The sequence below is a fragment of the Mobula hypostoma genome, chromosome 2, assembly GCF_963921235.1.
Source record: "Mobula hypostoma chromosome 2, sMobHyp1.1, whole genome shotgun sequence".
In the NCBI taxonomy this organism is placed as follows: Eukaryota; Metazoa; Chordata; class Chondrichthyes; order Myliobatiformes; family Myliobatidae; genus Mobula; species Mobula hypostoma.
Window position 1 is genome coordinate 176,839,439 of NC_086098.1, and position 14,433 is coordinate 176,853,871.

The 14,433-nt window shown below is 42.2% G+C and overlaps 1 protein-coding gene across 3 annotated transcripts in view; it reads left to right on the plus strand.

Annotated features, from left to right (window-relative positions):
- The window catches only part of LOC134342702 (protein phosphatase 1 regulatory inhibitor subunit 16B-like), a 215,146-nt gene that overhangs the window by 180,715 nt on the left and 19,998 nt on the right, over nucleotides 1-14,433 (plus strand). For all 3 annotated transcript variants that reach the window (XM_063041145.1, XM_063041147.1, XM_063041146.1), the window contains exons 6-8: nucleotides 2,504-2,628; nucleotides 9,084-9,209; nucleotides 14,355-14,430. In XM_063041145.1, coding sequence (XP_062897215.1) covers nucleotides 2,504-2,628; nucleotides 9,084-9,209; nucleotides 14,355-14,430 — 327 coding nt within the window. The remainder of the gene's footprint in view (nucleotides 1-2,503; nucleotides 2,629-9,083; nucleotides 9,210-14,354; nucleotides 14,431-14,433) is intronic.

A 14,433-nucleotide genomic window follows, 5' to 3' on the forward strand; every position in this document is an offset into this window, starting at 1 on the left:
AGAGCTGGTCAGAGGCTCGAAGTTTTCAGATGGACTCGGAGTCGGACTGTGGTCGGATGATTCTGGGATGATGCATCGGCAAGTTGATGGCGCTGGAGGTTTACCGTCTGCGTGAGATGATGGGACTTTCGAGAGACTTTGAGATTTTTACTGTGCCATGGTCTGTTCTTATCAAATTACGGTGCTTTGCGCTGTTGTAACTATGTTATAATTATGTGGTTTTTGTTAGTTTTTAAGTCGGTTTGTCATGTGTTTTCATGATATCATTCTGGAAAAACATTTTTATCATTTCTTAATGTATGCATTACTAAATGACAATAAAAGGGGACTGCGTGTCCTCAGAATCATAATCATAACAGTCTGATCACAATGGACATTTTTTGTTCTAAAAGTGTTCTTTCTTTTACAATTTTGGACAATTTATGTTTAGTGTATGTTTTTCTTGTGAAAGCTGCTTACACGATGTGATGTGCCCGTGACGCAGCTGCAAGTAAGGCTTTCATTGCACCTGTAGGCCCTCCGTTAATCAGGGTCGACCATGGATGTTGCATCCTGGATGTCTACACAAGTGAGGGCAGTAGGATATGGAGAACAAGCTGTTGCCCGTGCAGCAGGCTCCCCCTCTCCAAGCAGCTGATGAAGGCAAAGGAACGTCAGAGACCAATACAGCTTGGCACCAGAGGTGTCGCAGGAGTTGCCAGTCAGCATTGAACTCAACGTAAGACTGCCTGAGGGACTCCAGCTCCAGATTTTTCCTCAGGATCTTTGAGATGCACACCATTGAGAGCATTTAATAGGTAGTGGGAGCTTATCCTCACTATCACCCTCGCCTATGACAATCTTAAGGAACCATATAACCATATATAACCTTCTAGTCCATGCTGAACGCTTACTCTCACCTAGTCCCACCTACCTGCACTCAGCCCATATACCTATCCAATTTTTTTTAAATGACAAAATCGACACCCAGGAACTTGAAACTGCTCACCCTTTCTACTTATCCCTCAAAGAGGACTGGTGTGGGTAATCTCAATTTGTGCATAAGAACCAAGTCACCTGTGCATACATACTTGTGCATGTATCAATAAGCTTGACTGGCTTTTCAATGCAGTGATGTACTTTCAGTTCTTGGTTGAATTTCATTATTGGACTCCAAGTTAAAGGAAGAAGATAGAATAGCATTTAACAAGTTCACCTTGGGTGGCAGGGTGGAGATAAGTCTCAACCAAAGGATGTGTAAAGCACCCTTCCCTCCACTAGCCTGCAGTCACCCTTGGGCAAGGTGTAGCACCTGCTTAGCCCCCCGATCAGGGTCACGTGAAGCCACAGGAGCAGGTGGTGGATGGTCGTATAGCAGCCAAGTCCTGGTTATGTGACCACTGTCACCAGGCAGACAATCCCTGAAGAGTAATGATAATGGCTGGGGTCACCTGTCTTGTAAAGACACTGCCCAGAAGAAGGCAATGGTAAACCACTCTGCAGAAAAACTTGCCAAGAATAATCATGGTCATGGAATGATCATGATCGCTCATGTCATATGACACAGCAAGTAACGAACTAGCGATCTTCGAAAGCTTGCTGAATTCTTTTCTTCCAGATTTCACACTCTAAGCTTGCAATGAACCTACATTAAGAAAACTCCATTCTGTTTTTATCTTAAGAAAACATGAAATGCCAAAGCAGTAGAAGATACTCCTTGCATTGATCTTATTTTATTTCTCTGTCTTACTGCCCTTATATAGTTATGAGCCAAATGGCCATTTATTATTGACACACAAGGTACTGCAGATGCTGGAAATCTAGAGCAATACACACGATGTGCTGGAGGAGCTCAGCAGGTCAGGCAGCATCTATGGATGGGAATAAACAGTCAACATTTCGGGCCAAGATCCATCATCAGGGTTTTATTATTTACAGTTCCCATATAGATTACACTGGGGTCTTCTTATTGATGTTCAATTGGCCATAATCTTTTCATTGAAAACTCAAGAGACTAGGACCAGAGGGCACAGCCTCAGAATAGAAGGACGTCCCATTTAGGACAGAGATGAGGAGGAATTTCTTTAGCCAAAGGGTGGTGAATTTGTGGAATTAATTGCCACAGACGGCTGTGGGGTTCAAGTCATCGAGTATATTTAAAGTGGAGCTTGATAAGGTGTCAAAGGCAGAAGAATGGAGGTGAGAGGGATAATAAATTAGCCATGATGGAATGGTGGACAAGGCTCAATGACTAAAAAGCCTAATTCTGCTCTGATGGCTTCTGGTGTCATAGAAACTGTAGATGCTGGAAATCTGAAATTAAAAATGAAAATGCTGAGGATACTCAATTAGTCAGGCAGCATCTGTGGAGAGAGAAACAGAGTGAATATTTCAGATAAAGATCACTGACTTACTGCAAGATGTTGAACCATGATGTTGCTGTGATGGTGATCAGCTCCCTCTCTTAGTTATTTGCTTGTGATTGAAGAGATTTAACAAATTCTCATCTATAATTCCTCTTCAGGCATCACTCAGGAAAAAATTGACCGGATCCGCACGGCGATGGAGCAGCAGATGCTTGCAGATGTCCGAGAGGCAATTCAGGAGAGCTTTGATCTAAATACAAGAGACGCACAGGGAGCCACCTTGGTAAGTGGGGTTGTCACAATCCAGGTCCATTTGAAGACCATTTGTGCCATGACGTGAAAGAGAACCTAGTGTACTGAAATCCATGTTTGAAGCTGGAGATTACAGTGGCATTGTTTATTGTTCATTTTCAGGATTAAATTGGACAGGGATGGGCGAGGGGGGGGTGGGGAAGCACAACTGAGTATGTGGCCACTTTGCATATCTAACACTACAATAGGTAACAGAGACCCTGACCTTGAAGAAATAGCAATTTATTCTGGTTAATATTGAAGCAAGAGTAGGGGCTTTGCAACTGCATGTGCCTGTATTGTCATTAGATTTTTGGAAAATAGTCATCACATTACCTATTTACGGTGCCTATAAAATGTATTCCCTTTCCCCTTGGAAGTTTTCATCTTTTATTGTTTTACAACATTGAATCACAGTGGACTAAATTTGGCTTTTTTAAAACACTGATCAACAGAAAAAGAGTTTTTCATGTCAAAGTGAAAGCAGATCTTTACAAAGTAATCTAAATTAATTACAAATATAAAACACAAAATAACTGATTGTATAAGTATGCACCCCCTTTAATATGACACACCAAATCATCACTGGTGCAGCCAATTGGTTTTAGAAATCACATAATTATTTAAGGTGTCCTTGCTATATATAAACCTGTGTGCAGTCAAGGTGTTTCAATTGATTGTAGTAAAAATACACCTGTATTTGGAAGGTCCAACTGCTGGTGAGTCAGTATCCTGGCATAAATTACACCACGAAAACAAAAGAACACACCAAGCAATTCCGTGAAAGGTTATTGAAAAGCACAAGTCAGGAGATGGATACAAGAAAATTTCCAAGTCACTGAACTTCCCTTGAAGTACAGTTAAGTCAATCATTAAGAAATAGATAGAATATGGCACAGCTGTAAATTTGACTAGAGCAGGTCATCCTCAAAAATTGATTGTGCAAAGAAGGGACTAGTTAGGGAGGCCACCAAAAGAGCTATGATAACACAGCAATGGCTGAGATGGAGAAACTGCGCATACAACTGTTGCCTGCGGCTTCACCAGTCGCAGCTTTATGGAGGAGTGGAAAGAGAGAGCCATTGCTGAAAAAAACTCATGAAGTCTTGGTTAGAGTTTACCAGAAGGCATGTAGGGACTCTGAAGTCAGTTGGAAGGTCTGTGATTTGATGAATCCAAATTTGAGCTTTTTGGCCATCAGACTTTGGTGTGAGCTTGATCTTGTGCAGTAGCACCCCCCCCCACCATACCAGACGGTGATGAAGTCAGTCAGAATGCTCTCCACAGTCCATTTGTAGAAGTTTTCAAGTGTTTTAGTTGGCAAACCAAATCTCCTCAAACTCCTAATGAAATATAGTTGCTGTCTTGCCTTCTTTATAGCTGCATCAATATGCTGTGTCCAGGTTAGGTCTTCAGAGATATTGACACCCAGGGACTTGAAATTGCTCACTCTCTCCACTTCTGATCCCTCTATGAGGATTGGTTTGTGTTCCCTCATCTTACCCTTTCTGAATTCCACAATCAGCTGTGCTCTTGCTAACGCTGAGTCCAAGGTTATTGCTGTGTCACCACTCAACTAACTGGTATATCTTGCTCCTGTATGTCCTTTCATTTCCACCTATTCTGCCAACAATGGTTGTATTATCAGTAAATTTATAGATGGCATTTGAGCTATGCCTAGCCTCATGAATGTAGAGAGAGCAGAGCAGTGCGCTAAGCACACATCCCTGAGGTGCACCAGTGTTGATTGTCAGCAAGGTGGAGATGTTATTTCCAATCCGCACAGATTGTGACCTTCCAGTTAGGAAGTCGAGGATCCAGTTGTAGAAGGAGTTACAGAGGCCTAGTTTCTGTAGCTTTTTGATCAGGACTGTAGGAATGATTGTGTTAAACGCTGAACTGTAGTCACTGAACAGCACCCTGACATAGGTATTTGTATTATCCAGGTGATCCAAGGCCACATGAGGAGCCAATGAGATTTTGTCTGCTATCGACCTACTGTGGCGATAGGCAAATTGTAGTGGGTCCAGGTCCTTACTGAGGGAGGTGTTGATTCTAACCATGGCCATCCTTGAAAGCTGTGAGTGCTACTGGATGATAGCCACTGAAGCAGCTCACGCTGCTCTTCTTGGGCACTGGTATAATTGTTGCCCTTTTGAAGCAGGTGGGAACTTCCGACTGTAGCAGTGAGAGGTTGAAAATGTCTTTGAATACCCCCACCAGCTGATTGGCAGAAGTTTTCAGAGCCTTACCAGGTACTCTATTGGGCCATGATGTCTTGCGAGGGTTCACCCTTTTGAAAGTCCACCTGACGTCGGCATCTGAGACAGAGATTGCAGGGTCATTGGATGCTGCAAGGATCCTCATAGCTGTGGTTTTATTCTCCCTTTCAAAGTGAGCATAAAAGGTGTTGAGTTTATCTGGTAGTGAGGCATCACTGCCATTCGTGATGTTGGTTTTTGTAGAAGGTAATGGCCTGCAAACTCTGCCAGAGTTAACATGCCTCCAATGTCACCTCTAACATCTCCCAGGATTGTTCCTTGGCTCTTGAAATAGCCTTTCGCAAGTCATACCTGATTTTCTTATACAGACCTGGGTTGCCAGACTTAAATGCCACGGATCTACCCCTCAGCAGACTACAAACCTCCTGATTCACTTCTCTACCCACAACAGTTATTAGCCTTCAACCATCAGGTTGAACCAGAAGAGGACCCCTTTATTTCCACTCTTTGCTACTTGCCAGACAGCAAACCTTTTGTCATGTCAGTATCTTTCCTGTAATACCATGGGCAGCCTCATTTGCAACACCTTGTCAAAGGCCTTCTGAAAATCCAAGTAAACAAAATCCACCGACTCTCCTTTGTTTATCCTGTTTTTTATTTCCCCAAAAGATTTCAACAGATTGTCAGTCAAGATTTTCCCTTAAGGAAACCATTATGGCTTTGGCCTATTTTATCATGTGCCTCTAAGACCTCAAAACTGTATCCTTAAGATAGTTGAAGAGATTGTGGAGGCATTGGTGGTGATCTTTTGGGTGGCGCTAGATTCTGGAATGGTTCTGGAGGGGTGATAGTTACAGGTATCTCTCCATTCGTTGAGGGGAATTGTGGGCCAGTTAGCCATGATGGAATGGTGGAGCAACCTAATGGACTGAATGGCCCAATTCTGATCCTTTGTCTTGTGTTCTTAACCAGAGTGGATAACTTCACTCACCTCAACTCCGAACTGATTCCACAACCTATGGAACCCCTTTCAGGGTTTCTGCAACTCATGTTCTCAATATTATTTATTTGTTTTCATTTGTATAGTTTGTCATCTGTTGCATATTGATTATTTGTCATTCTTCATTTGTGTGCAGTTTTTCATTCATTCTATTGTGTTTCTGTGAATCCCTGCAAGAAAATGAATCTCAAAGTAGCAAATGGTGACATATACATACTTTGATAATAAATTTACTTTGAACTTTGAACCGATATCATTTCTGAGATTAATTATCTCATGTACCTACTTAGCAGAGATATGTTGTTCATGCCTCTCCTGTGGAACAAATAACCATTCTGAATGTTATCTGGCTTGTCTGTAGCCTTTAGCTCTGGTATTTCAGTAACGCTGGGGACTGAGAATTACCTGTAGCCAGTACTGTTAACAAGGTCATAAATGTTACCTTTAAGTGAGGTAGCTAAAACCCATTTTCTGTTTTTCAAAGCCATAAGACCTAAAACACAAAAGCAGAATTAGTCTGTTCAGCCCATCAAGTCTGTTCCGCCATTCTATCATGACTGATTTATTATCCCTCTCGACCTCAGTCCCCAGCCTTCTCCTTGTAACCTTCGATTTTATTTTGATTTAATTTTGTTACTGTCCTTACTAATCAAGAACCTATCAATGTTCACTTTAAAAATACCAAATGACTTGGCCTCCACAGCCGTCTGTGACAATATTTCCTCAGGTTCGCCACCCTCTTCCGAAAGAAATTCTTCCTAATTGTTGTTATGAAGGGATGTCCTTCTATTCTGAGGCTGTGCTCTCTGGTCCTAGACTCCCCCACAACAGAAAACATCCTCACCATGTCCACGCTATCTAGGCCTTTCAATATTCGACAGGTTTTCTAAGACCATAAGCTATGAGAGCAGAATTAGGCCATTTGGCCCATTGAGTCTGCTCTGCCATTTCATCATGGCTGATCCATTTTTCCTTTCAATCTCTTGCCTTCTCCCTGTATCCCTTCATGCCCCAATTAATCAAGAATCTATCAACCTCTGCCTTGAATATACCCAATGGCTTGTCCTCCACAGCCGCCTGTAGCAACAAATTCCACAGATTCACCACTCTCAGACTAAAGAAATTCTTCCTCATCTCCATTCTAAAAGGATGCCCCTCTATTCTGACTCTGCGTCTTCTGATCTCAGACTCTCCCACCATAGGAAACATTCTCTCCACCTTCACTCAATCGAGGTCTTTCAATAGGTTTGAATGAGGTCACCCTTCATTCTTCCGAATTCCAATGAGTAGAGTCCCAGAGCCATCAAATGTTCCTCATATGACAAGCCTTTCAATCCTGGAATAATTTTTGTGAACCTCCTTTGAACCTTCTCCAACATCAGCACAACCTTTCCTAGATAAGAGGCTGAAAAACTGCTCTCAATACTCCAACTGAGACCTTACCAGTGCTTTATAAAGCCTCAACATTACATCCTTGATTTTATATTCTATTCCTCTCAAAATGAATGCTAACATTGCATTTGTCTTCCTCACCATTGACCCAACCTGCAAATTAACCTTTATGGAATCCTCCACGAGGACTCCCAATTCCCTTTGCACCTCAGATTTTTAAAAATTTTCTCTCCATTTAGGAAATAGTCTACACTTTTATTTCTCCTTCCAAAGTGCATGACCATACACTTGTAGATTATTTTTAATGAGATCCTCCCTCATTCTTCTAAACTCCAGTGAGTACAGGCCCAGACCCATCAAATACTCCTCATACATTAATCTTCTTATTCCCGGGATCATTCTCATGAACTTCCTCTGGACCTTCTCCAGTGCCTGGTTTAAAAAAAGATTAGGTGCATATTTTGTTGATGAATGTTTACTGAAAAGCAGCAAGACTGATCAAACTATGGTGAGAATGAGACTTCAAAAATGGCGAGAATAGCAAAACACAGAACAGATTCCAATATAACAAATGCTGAGGCTTATCAATTATAATTGCATGTTATGTCCCATTATATAAACACCATGAAGGACATCTGTACAGAAAGGTGCTGGAAAAGAGCCGGTAACATCATGAAGGATCCCACCCATCCTGCTCATGGACCGATGGTCCCACTCCCCATCAGGGAGGAGGCTATGTAGCATCCATGCCAGGACCACCAGACTGAAAAACAGTTACTTCCCCAGGCAGTTAGGCGGATCAACTCCACCCACTAATCCACGCCATCACACACCCCAACAACACTACTTTATCAGTTCCTGTCAGGGTAATCTTATGTACAGACACTCCTGTGCCTAGCATCATTTTATAGATTAGCAATCTTGTAGGGTACATGGTCAGCACAACATTGTGGGCCGAAGGGCCTGTAATGTGCTGTAAACTTCTATGTTCTATGTTCAATCAATCTATGGGTTCCCAACCTGGAGTCCACGAACCCCTCAGTTAATGATTAGAGGTCCATGGCACAAAAACGGTTGGAAACCCCTGATCTATGTACACTTTATAAGCGATATTACATATTTATATTTATTGTTTTTTTTAAAATTATTATGTTCTTTTTCTTTTATTTGTGCTGCATTGGATCCAAGGTAACAATTATTTTGTTCTCCTTTACACTGGTGTACTGGAAATGATATTAAACAATCTTGAAACTTAAATTCCATTGTATTGTAGATGTAATTCAACATTTATGTAAGATGCTTATTGGAAGAAAACGAGGAAGTCCGGGAGCCCAAAGGCACACAGTCAATGCTTTACGAACAGCATCTTCCTTCTGCCATCATGGTTCTTCACGGACAAGGAACTATCCCTTGAACACTAGCTCACAATGCTTGTTCTGTTTTCGCGCTATTTATTTAAGTACAGCTGTTATTGTAATTTATAGCTTATTTATGAATTGCACAGTACTGCTGCCACAAAACAACAAATTTCACAACATATGTCAGTGATATTAAACCTTATTCCGATTCTGAGTGAACAAGCACAAGTTCTTCAATGTGTAATGTCTTTACAGTTTTCCCCTACCTTTATGGGAAGTTCTCATGGTTAGGCTTCTGTTGAGATGATGTTTCTTGTCATTCTGCTGTTGTTTTGTGTAGATCAGGGGTTCCCAAACTTTTTCTTCTGCCACGGACTCCTACCATTACCTGAGGAGTCCGTGGACCCTGGGATGGAAATCCCTGGTGTAGGTGGATGAGCACTCTATGTAAGGTCTCTGTCCATCTCTCCTTCAGCTACATGTCGTTGCTGCGAATGGTTACTGCACAGTTGCCGAGTTACTGCTGGAAAATGGTGCTAAAGTGAACGTCAAGGACAACGACGGCTGGGAGCCACTACACGCAGCTGCCTGCTGGGGACAGGTCAGTGCTGGGGACAGATAAGACAATAAGACATAGGAGCAGGATTTGGCCCATTGAGTCTGCTCTGCCATTCTATCATAGCTGATTTATTTTCCCTCCCAATCCCATTCTCCCCATTATCTTTGATACCCTTACTAATTAAGTAGTAATTAGTAAGGGTATCTGCTCTAAAGATAGCCAGATGTAACGGCTACTCTAACAATTCAATGCTGCTGCTAGAGACCGAGCACTATCTGACACACTCTATCCAATGTAATAATAATGTTCAGAAAGTGAAAGAAATGTAGTTGATCCCTTATTAGCAATTAGCAAAACTTACAATGTTGAAGTGATGAAGCTTGTGAAACGAAACCTGGAAATATTAAATGTACATAAGTGGACTTAAGCGAAGGTAAGCAACACGCACAAAATGCTGGAGGAACTCAACAGGCTGGGCAGCGTCTATGGAAAAGAGTGAACTGTTGACCTTTTGGGCCGAGACCCTTCATCAGGACTGGAGAAAAAAGATGGGAAATCAGAGTAAGAAGGTGGGGGAAGGTGAGGAAGTAATGCAAAGTTGTAGGTGATTGGTGAAACCGGGAGGGAGGGAGGGGTGAAGCAAAGAGCTGGGAAGTCAATTGGTGAAAGAGTTAAAGGGCTGGAGAGGACAGAAGGCCATGGAAGAAAGGGAAGGGGGAGGAGCACCAGAGGGAGACGATGAGCAGGCTAAGGAGATAAGGTGAGAGAGGGAAATAGGAATGAGGAATGGTGAGGGTGGGGGGCCATTGTCAGAAGCTTGTGAAATCAACGTTCATGCCTCAAGTTGGATGATACCCAGAAGGAATACAATGTGTTGCGGAAACACCTTCCTATTCTGACTTCCCACCTTTTTTCTCCAGTCTGATGAAGGGTCTTGGCCTGAAAAGTCAACTGTTTACTCTTTTGCACAAAGTTGCCTGGCTTGCTGAGTTCCTCTAGCATTTTGTGTGTGTTGTTTGGATTTCCAGCATCTGTAGATTTTCTCTTGATTGTTAAGCAAAGTTAACTTCTTTGGCCGGGGATATGGATCATGTGCAGATAGATTTAGTTTGGTATTATGGTTGGCACTGACATTGTGGGCCGAAGAGTCTCTTCCTGTGCTGTACTGTTCTACTATACAATCTTTTAAAATGCCAAAGGGTTTCATTTTAAACACCTGGGTCTCCCTCTCCCTCTGATGATTTAGCACTCCCTCAGCAACCCCTGCCTATGTCACATCCTCGAGCTTCTGAAATGGAACTTGAACAATTTCATTTATGATGCTGAATTATTAATGAAGTCTAAATACGTCCACATTATTTTGAGAAATAATTTAAATTGGGGAGCATTGGATTATATCCTGGGGAATTAATGTTCTCAATAATTAAAACATTCAGCAAAGTGTTTGAGAAAGTAGCCTAGTTAAGCTAAGTGGCAAAAAGAGTGGATTAGGTTCCTAAATAGTGTGACACCATTTCTTCAGCAACTCACACTAAATGCCAGAGGAACCTAGCAGGTCAGGCGGCATCTATAAACCATCGACATGTTATAGATTCAGAAGACTATTTGCATATATCTATTGATGAGCAGGGGTCTAATTTCAAATGGATTTAATTAGTTATATTCTGAAAATACAGTGAATTCTATATAATTGGGACAAATCGGGACCAGTACATTTAGGCCCATTTAAACAGTTGCCTGAATTAGCCGAAGTTTCATGGAAATAGTTAAAAAGCTATATAAAAAAAGACAAACTACCATTTAACTGAGTAACAAATTATGTGTTTAATTGAAATACAGAACAAATAAGAACACTACTGCAGTACTATAAAACTGTGTATTAGTTCCTAATAGTTATCAATGGAGGAATTCATTCAGTGTAGGTTGCCACGTTCTTTTGATTGACTGCAAATGAACAAAATCAGTGCAGACACCTGGTGCAGATAATTGACTGCCTTCATAGAATGATTTTGATGATTGCATCCTCCAAATTTTCATTTTCATTGTAACATTCAAGATGATTGTCAATGCCTTCAAATTCTTCATAGTTCCTAACTTGTTGAAGTGGTAAAATCATTTCATTTTCACTCCTGGCCATTTCTGGCAATTCGAAGTCTGAATGCTTGAAACCACTGTGAGCAAAACGGTTGTGAATTTTGTCTTGCTGCTTATTTCTTACCAACTATCAGTGACAAAAATCACTGCTTCTTGAAAATGAACACACACAACTGACATTATTTAAAAACTATTTGCCTTAAGCACACTGTAGTCTCTAATGGCCACCCAATTGCACATGACTGGTGCTAGTTAGAATCTGTTTGGCAGCAGTCTCCTGTCCCAATTAAGCGGCATAGTGTTCCAAATAAACAAAGGAAATCCTGGCTATTTTCTCAATTAGTTTTTGTTGTTTAAGAGTTGTCCCAAAGATATGGCTTCACTGATTAACCGATGGCCAGTAAACTGGAATCCATCCTATTTTACTGTCTATGGAAATGTTGCAAGAGAGAAGACACTTTGTAAGAAGTTGAATGGAGAGACCAGGAAGTGATGGAGATGAGCTGTGGAGGTAAACACATGACAAATATCTGTAACCAAACACTAGATAGATGCTGCTTTCACACACACAGTGAAGTCTACTTCTCCTGTGTAATGTTACTCCCTCATCTGGCAGCTGTATAGCACCCTGGTCGGACCACACTTGGAGTACTGTGCTCAGTTCTGGTTGCTTCACGACAGGAAGGATGTGGAAGCTATAGAAAGGGAACAGAGGAGATTTACAAGGATGTTGCCTGGATTGGGGAGCATGCCTTAGGAAAACAGGTTGAGTGAACTCTTTTCTCCTTGGAGCAACAGAGTATGAGAGGTGACCTGATAGAGGTGTATAAGATGACGAGAGGCATTGATCATGTGGATAGTCAGAGGCTTTTTCCCAGTGCTGAAATGGTTGCCACAAGAGGACACAGGTTTAAGGTGCTGGAGAGTAGGTACAGAGGTGATGTCAGGGGTAAGTTTTTTACTCACAGAGTGGTGAGTGCGTGGAATGGGCTGCCGGCAACGGTGGTGGAGGCGGATATGATAGGGTCTTTTTAAGGGACTTTTGGATAGGTACATGGAGCTTAGAAAAATAGAGGGCTATGGGTAAGTCTAGTAATTTCTAAGGTAGGGACATGTTCGGTACAACTTTGTGGGCTGAAGGACCTGTATTGTGCTGTAGGTTTTCTATGTTTCTATCTCCCTGCAGGGAAAAATCTTGTGCAAGTTATGTTATCACTGACACAGAGCAAACACTGCTAACTATTAGAACCCAAACATCACAATAGTTTGTGTCGCTTTTGTGAATTTGGAAAGGACAAGAGTTCATTTGTTACCTATTGACATAATGAAAGGAAACGAAAGTAAATCAATTAGTCGAATGTGCAAACACATTCCTGATCATGAAATTTGATAGCCTGAATGCTGCGTTACAAAGGGTCAAGTCATTTTCCAGGCACACACAATGCTTTGCAGTTTTTCTCCCCCAGATGCGACAGTGAATTTTGTCCAATTATCTATTTTTGGGGGTATTTCAAGCAGCACAATACAAAGGCAGTCTGAAATGATTTTATGTTAATAAAGGAAAATAAACTTGTATTTGCATAGTGCCTATCTTGACCCTTGGGTATTTTACCCCCAAAACTTTGAAGTGCAGTCGCCATTTTAGTGCAGGAAACACAACAGCAAATTTGCCTACAGCAAGTTCCCGCAAATCACAAAGCTAATCTCAAATTCGGTGCTATTGATTTAGGGATAAATATCGAACGAGATGAACTCCCGATCATTCGTTAGTGTAGTGTACTTGTATCTTGTATTCCACTCAAGATGCAGACTACACTAGGGTTCCATAATTCCTTGGCTCAGTACTGACCGGGTGTATTATGTATTCATTTAGAGATACAACACGGGTAACGGGCCCTTCCAGCCCAATGAGCCCTCGCCGCCCAGTTACACACGCGTGACCAATTAACCTACTAACCCGTATGTCTTTGGAATGTGGGAAGAAACCCATGCGGTCTAGTGGAGAGCATACAAACTCCTTATAGGTGGCGACAGAATTGAGCCCAGGTTGCTGATCCCGTAATAGTGTTACGTTAACTACTACGCTGCCTCTTTTACACCACCTTCAGTCCATTGCCCGGACAGGGGCACAGGTCACCGACAGTAGCTTGGCAGAGTCCTCACTCCCGGCCCATTCCTTCTGTGGTGGTAGTTAATAGTGTAGTGGGAGGAGTTCACATACTGTACAAGCAGGGTTATCAATAAAGTTCTGCATGCTGGCATCCTGGTGTGCTCTACATCTCGCTCAGTAATGAGCACAACAGTTTCCAGGTGTAGCCCACCCTCTCTGTGCATCCTTCCTGTCCCGGGGGTGGCTCTGCAGCACTGGTTATTTTACGGGATGGGGTTGCAAGCCCCACACTCAACCCTCCTCCCTTCACAGCTGGGCTTGGGACCATCCAGCTGGAGTTCACACTGCCCTTTATACACCTCTATATGGTAGACCTCGATCTTCTGTATTCCACCTAAATCCTAGTCTGCCCACCCTCTCCCTATAATTCAGGCCCTTCCCAGCAGCATTCTCTACACTCCTAACAGCCTAGTGATGTCTTTCCTATAATTTATCTGATTTGGGAACACCAGACCTAGATGATCAAGGCGGGGAAGTGAATGAGCCTCACTTTAGAAAATCAATGTTCAAATGCACCTGAAGAAAACCCAGGCAGCATGGGGAGAACATACAAACTCCAGCAAACATTTTGCCAAGCTCTGGGATCAACCAAACTTCCATACAAACTCCTTCCGGACAGCAGTGGAAGTGAACCAGGGCCTCTGACATGTAGTAGTCTCCTGCTGCAACCCCCCGCACTCTATTAGCCTGGATTTTTGTGTGTGGAGCTGACTTTACAAGGATACTATAGACTGAACCATGGTTAACACAGAGCTCAAAGTATAAAGTGACTGTGATAAGTAGCTATTAACAATGAAGTCAAAACATGGTATTCATGAGGACTTATTGAAAACTTCTGTTTTGAAGAACTGAGGAGGGGAAAGGAAGTTTTGCAGCTTTTCCTATTAATAATGCACCAACCCTTTGCTTCCTTCTCTTCACAGATGCAAATCGCAGAATTACTGACAGCTCACGGTGCAAGTCTGAATGCCAAGACCTACCTGAAGGAAACACCGATTGGTT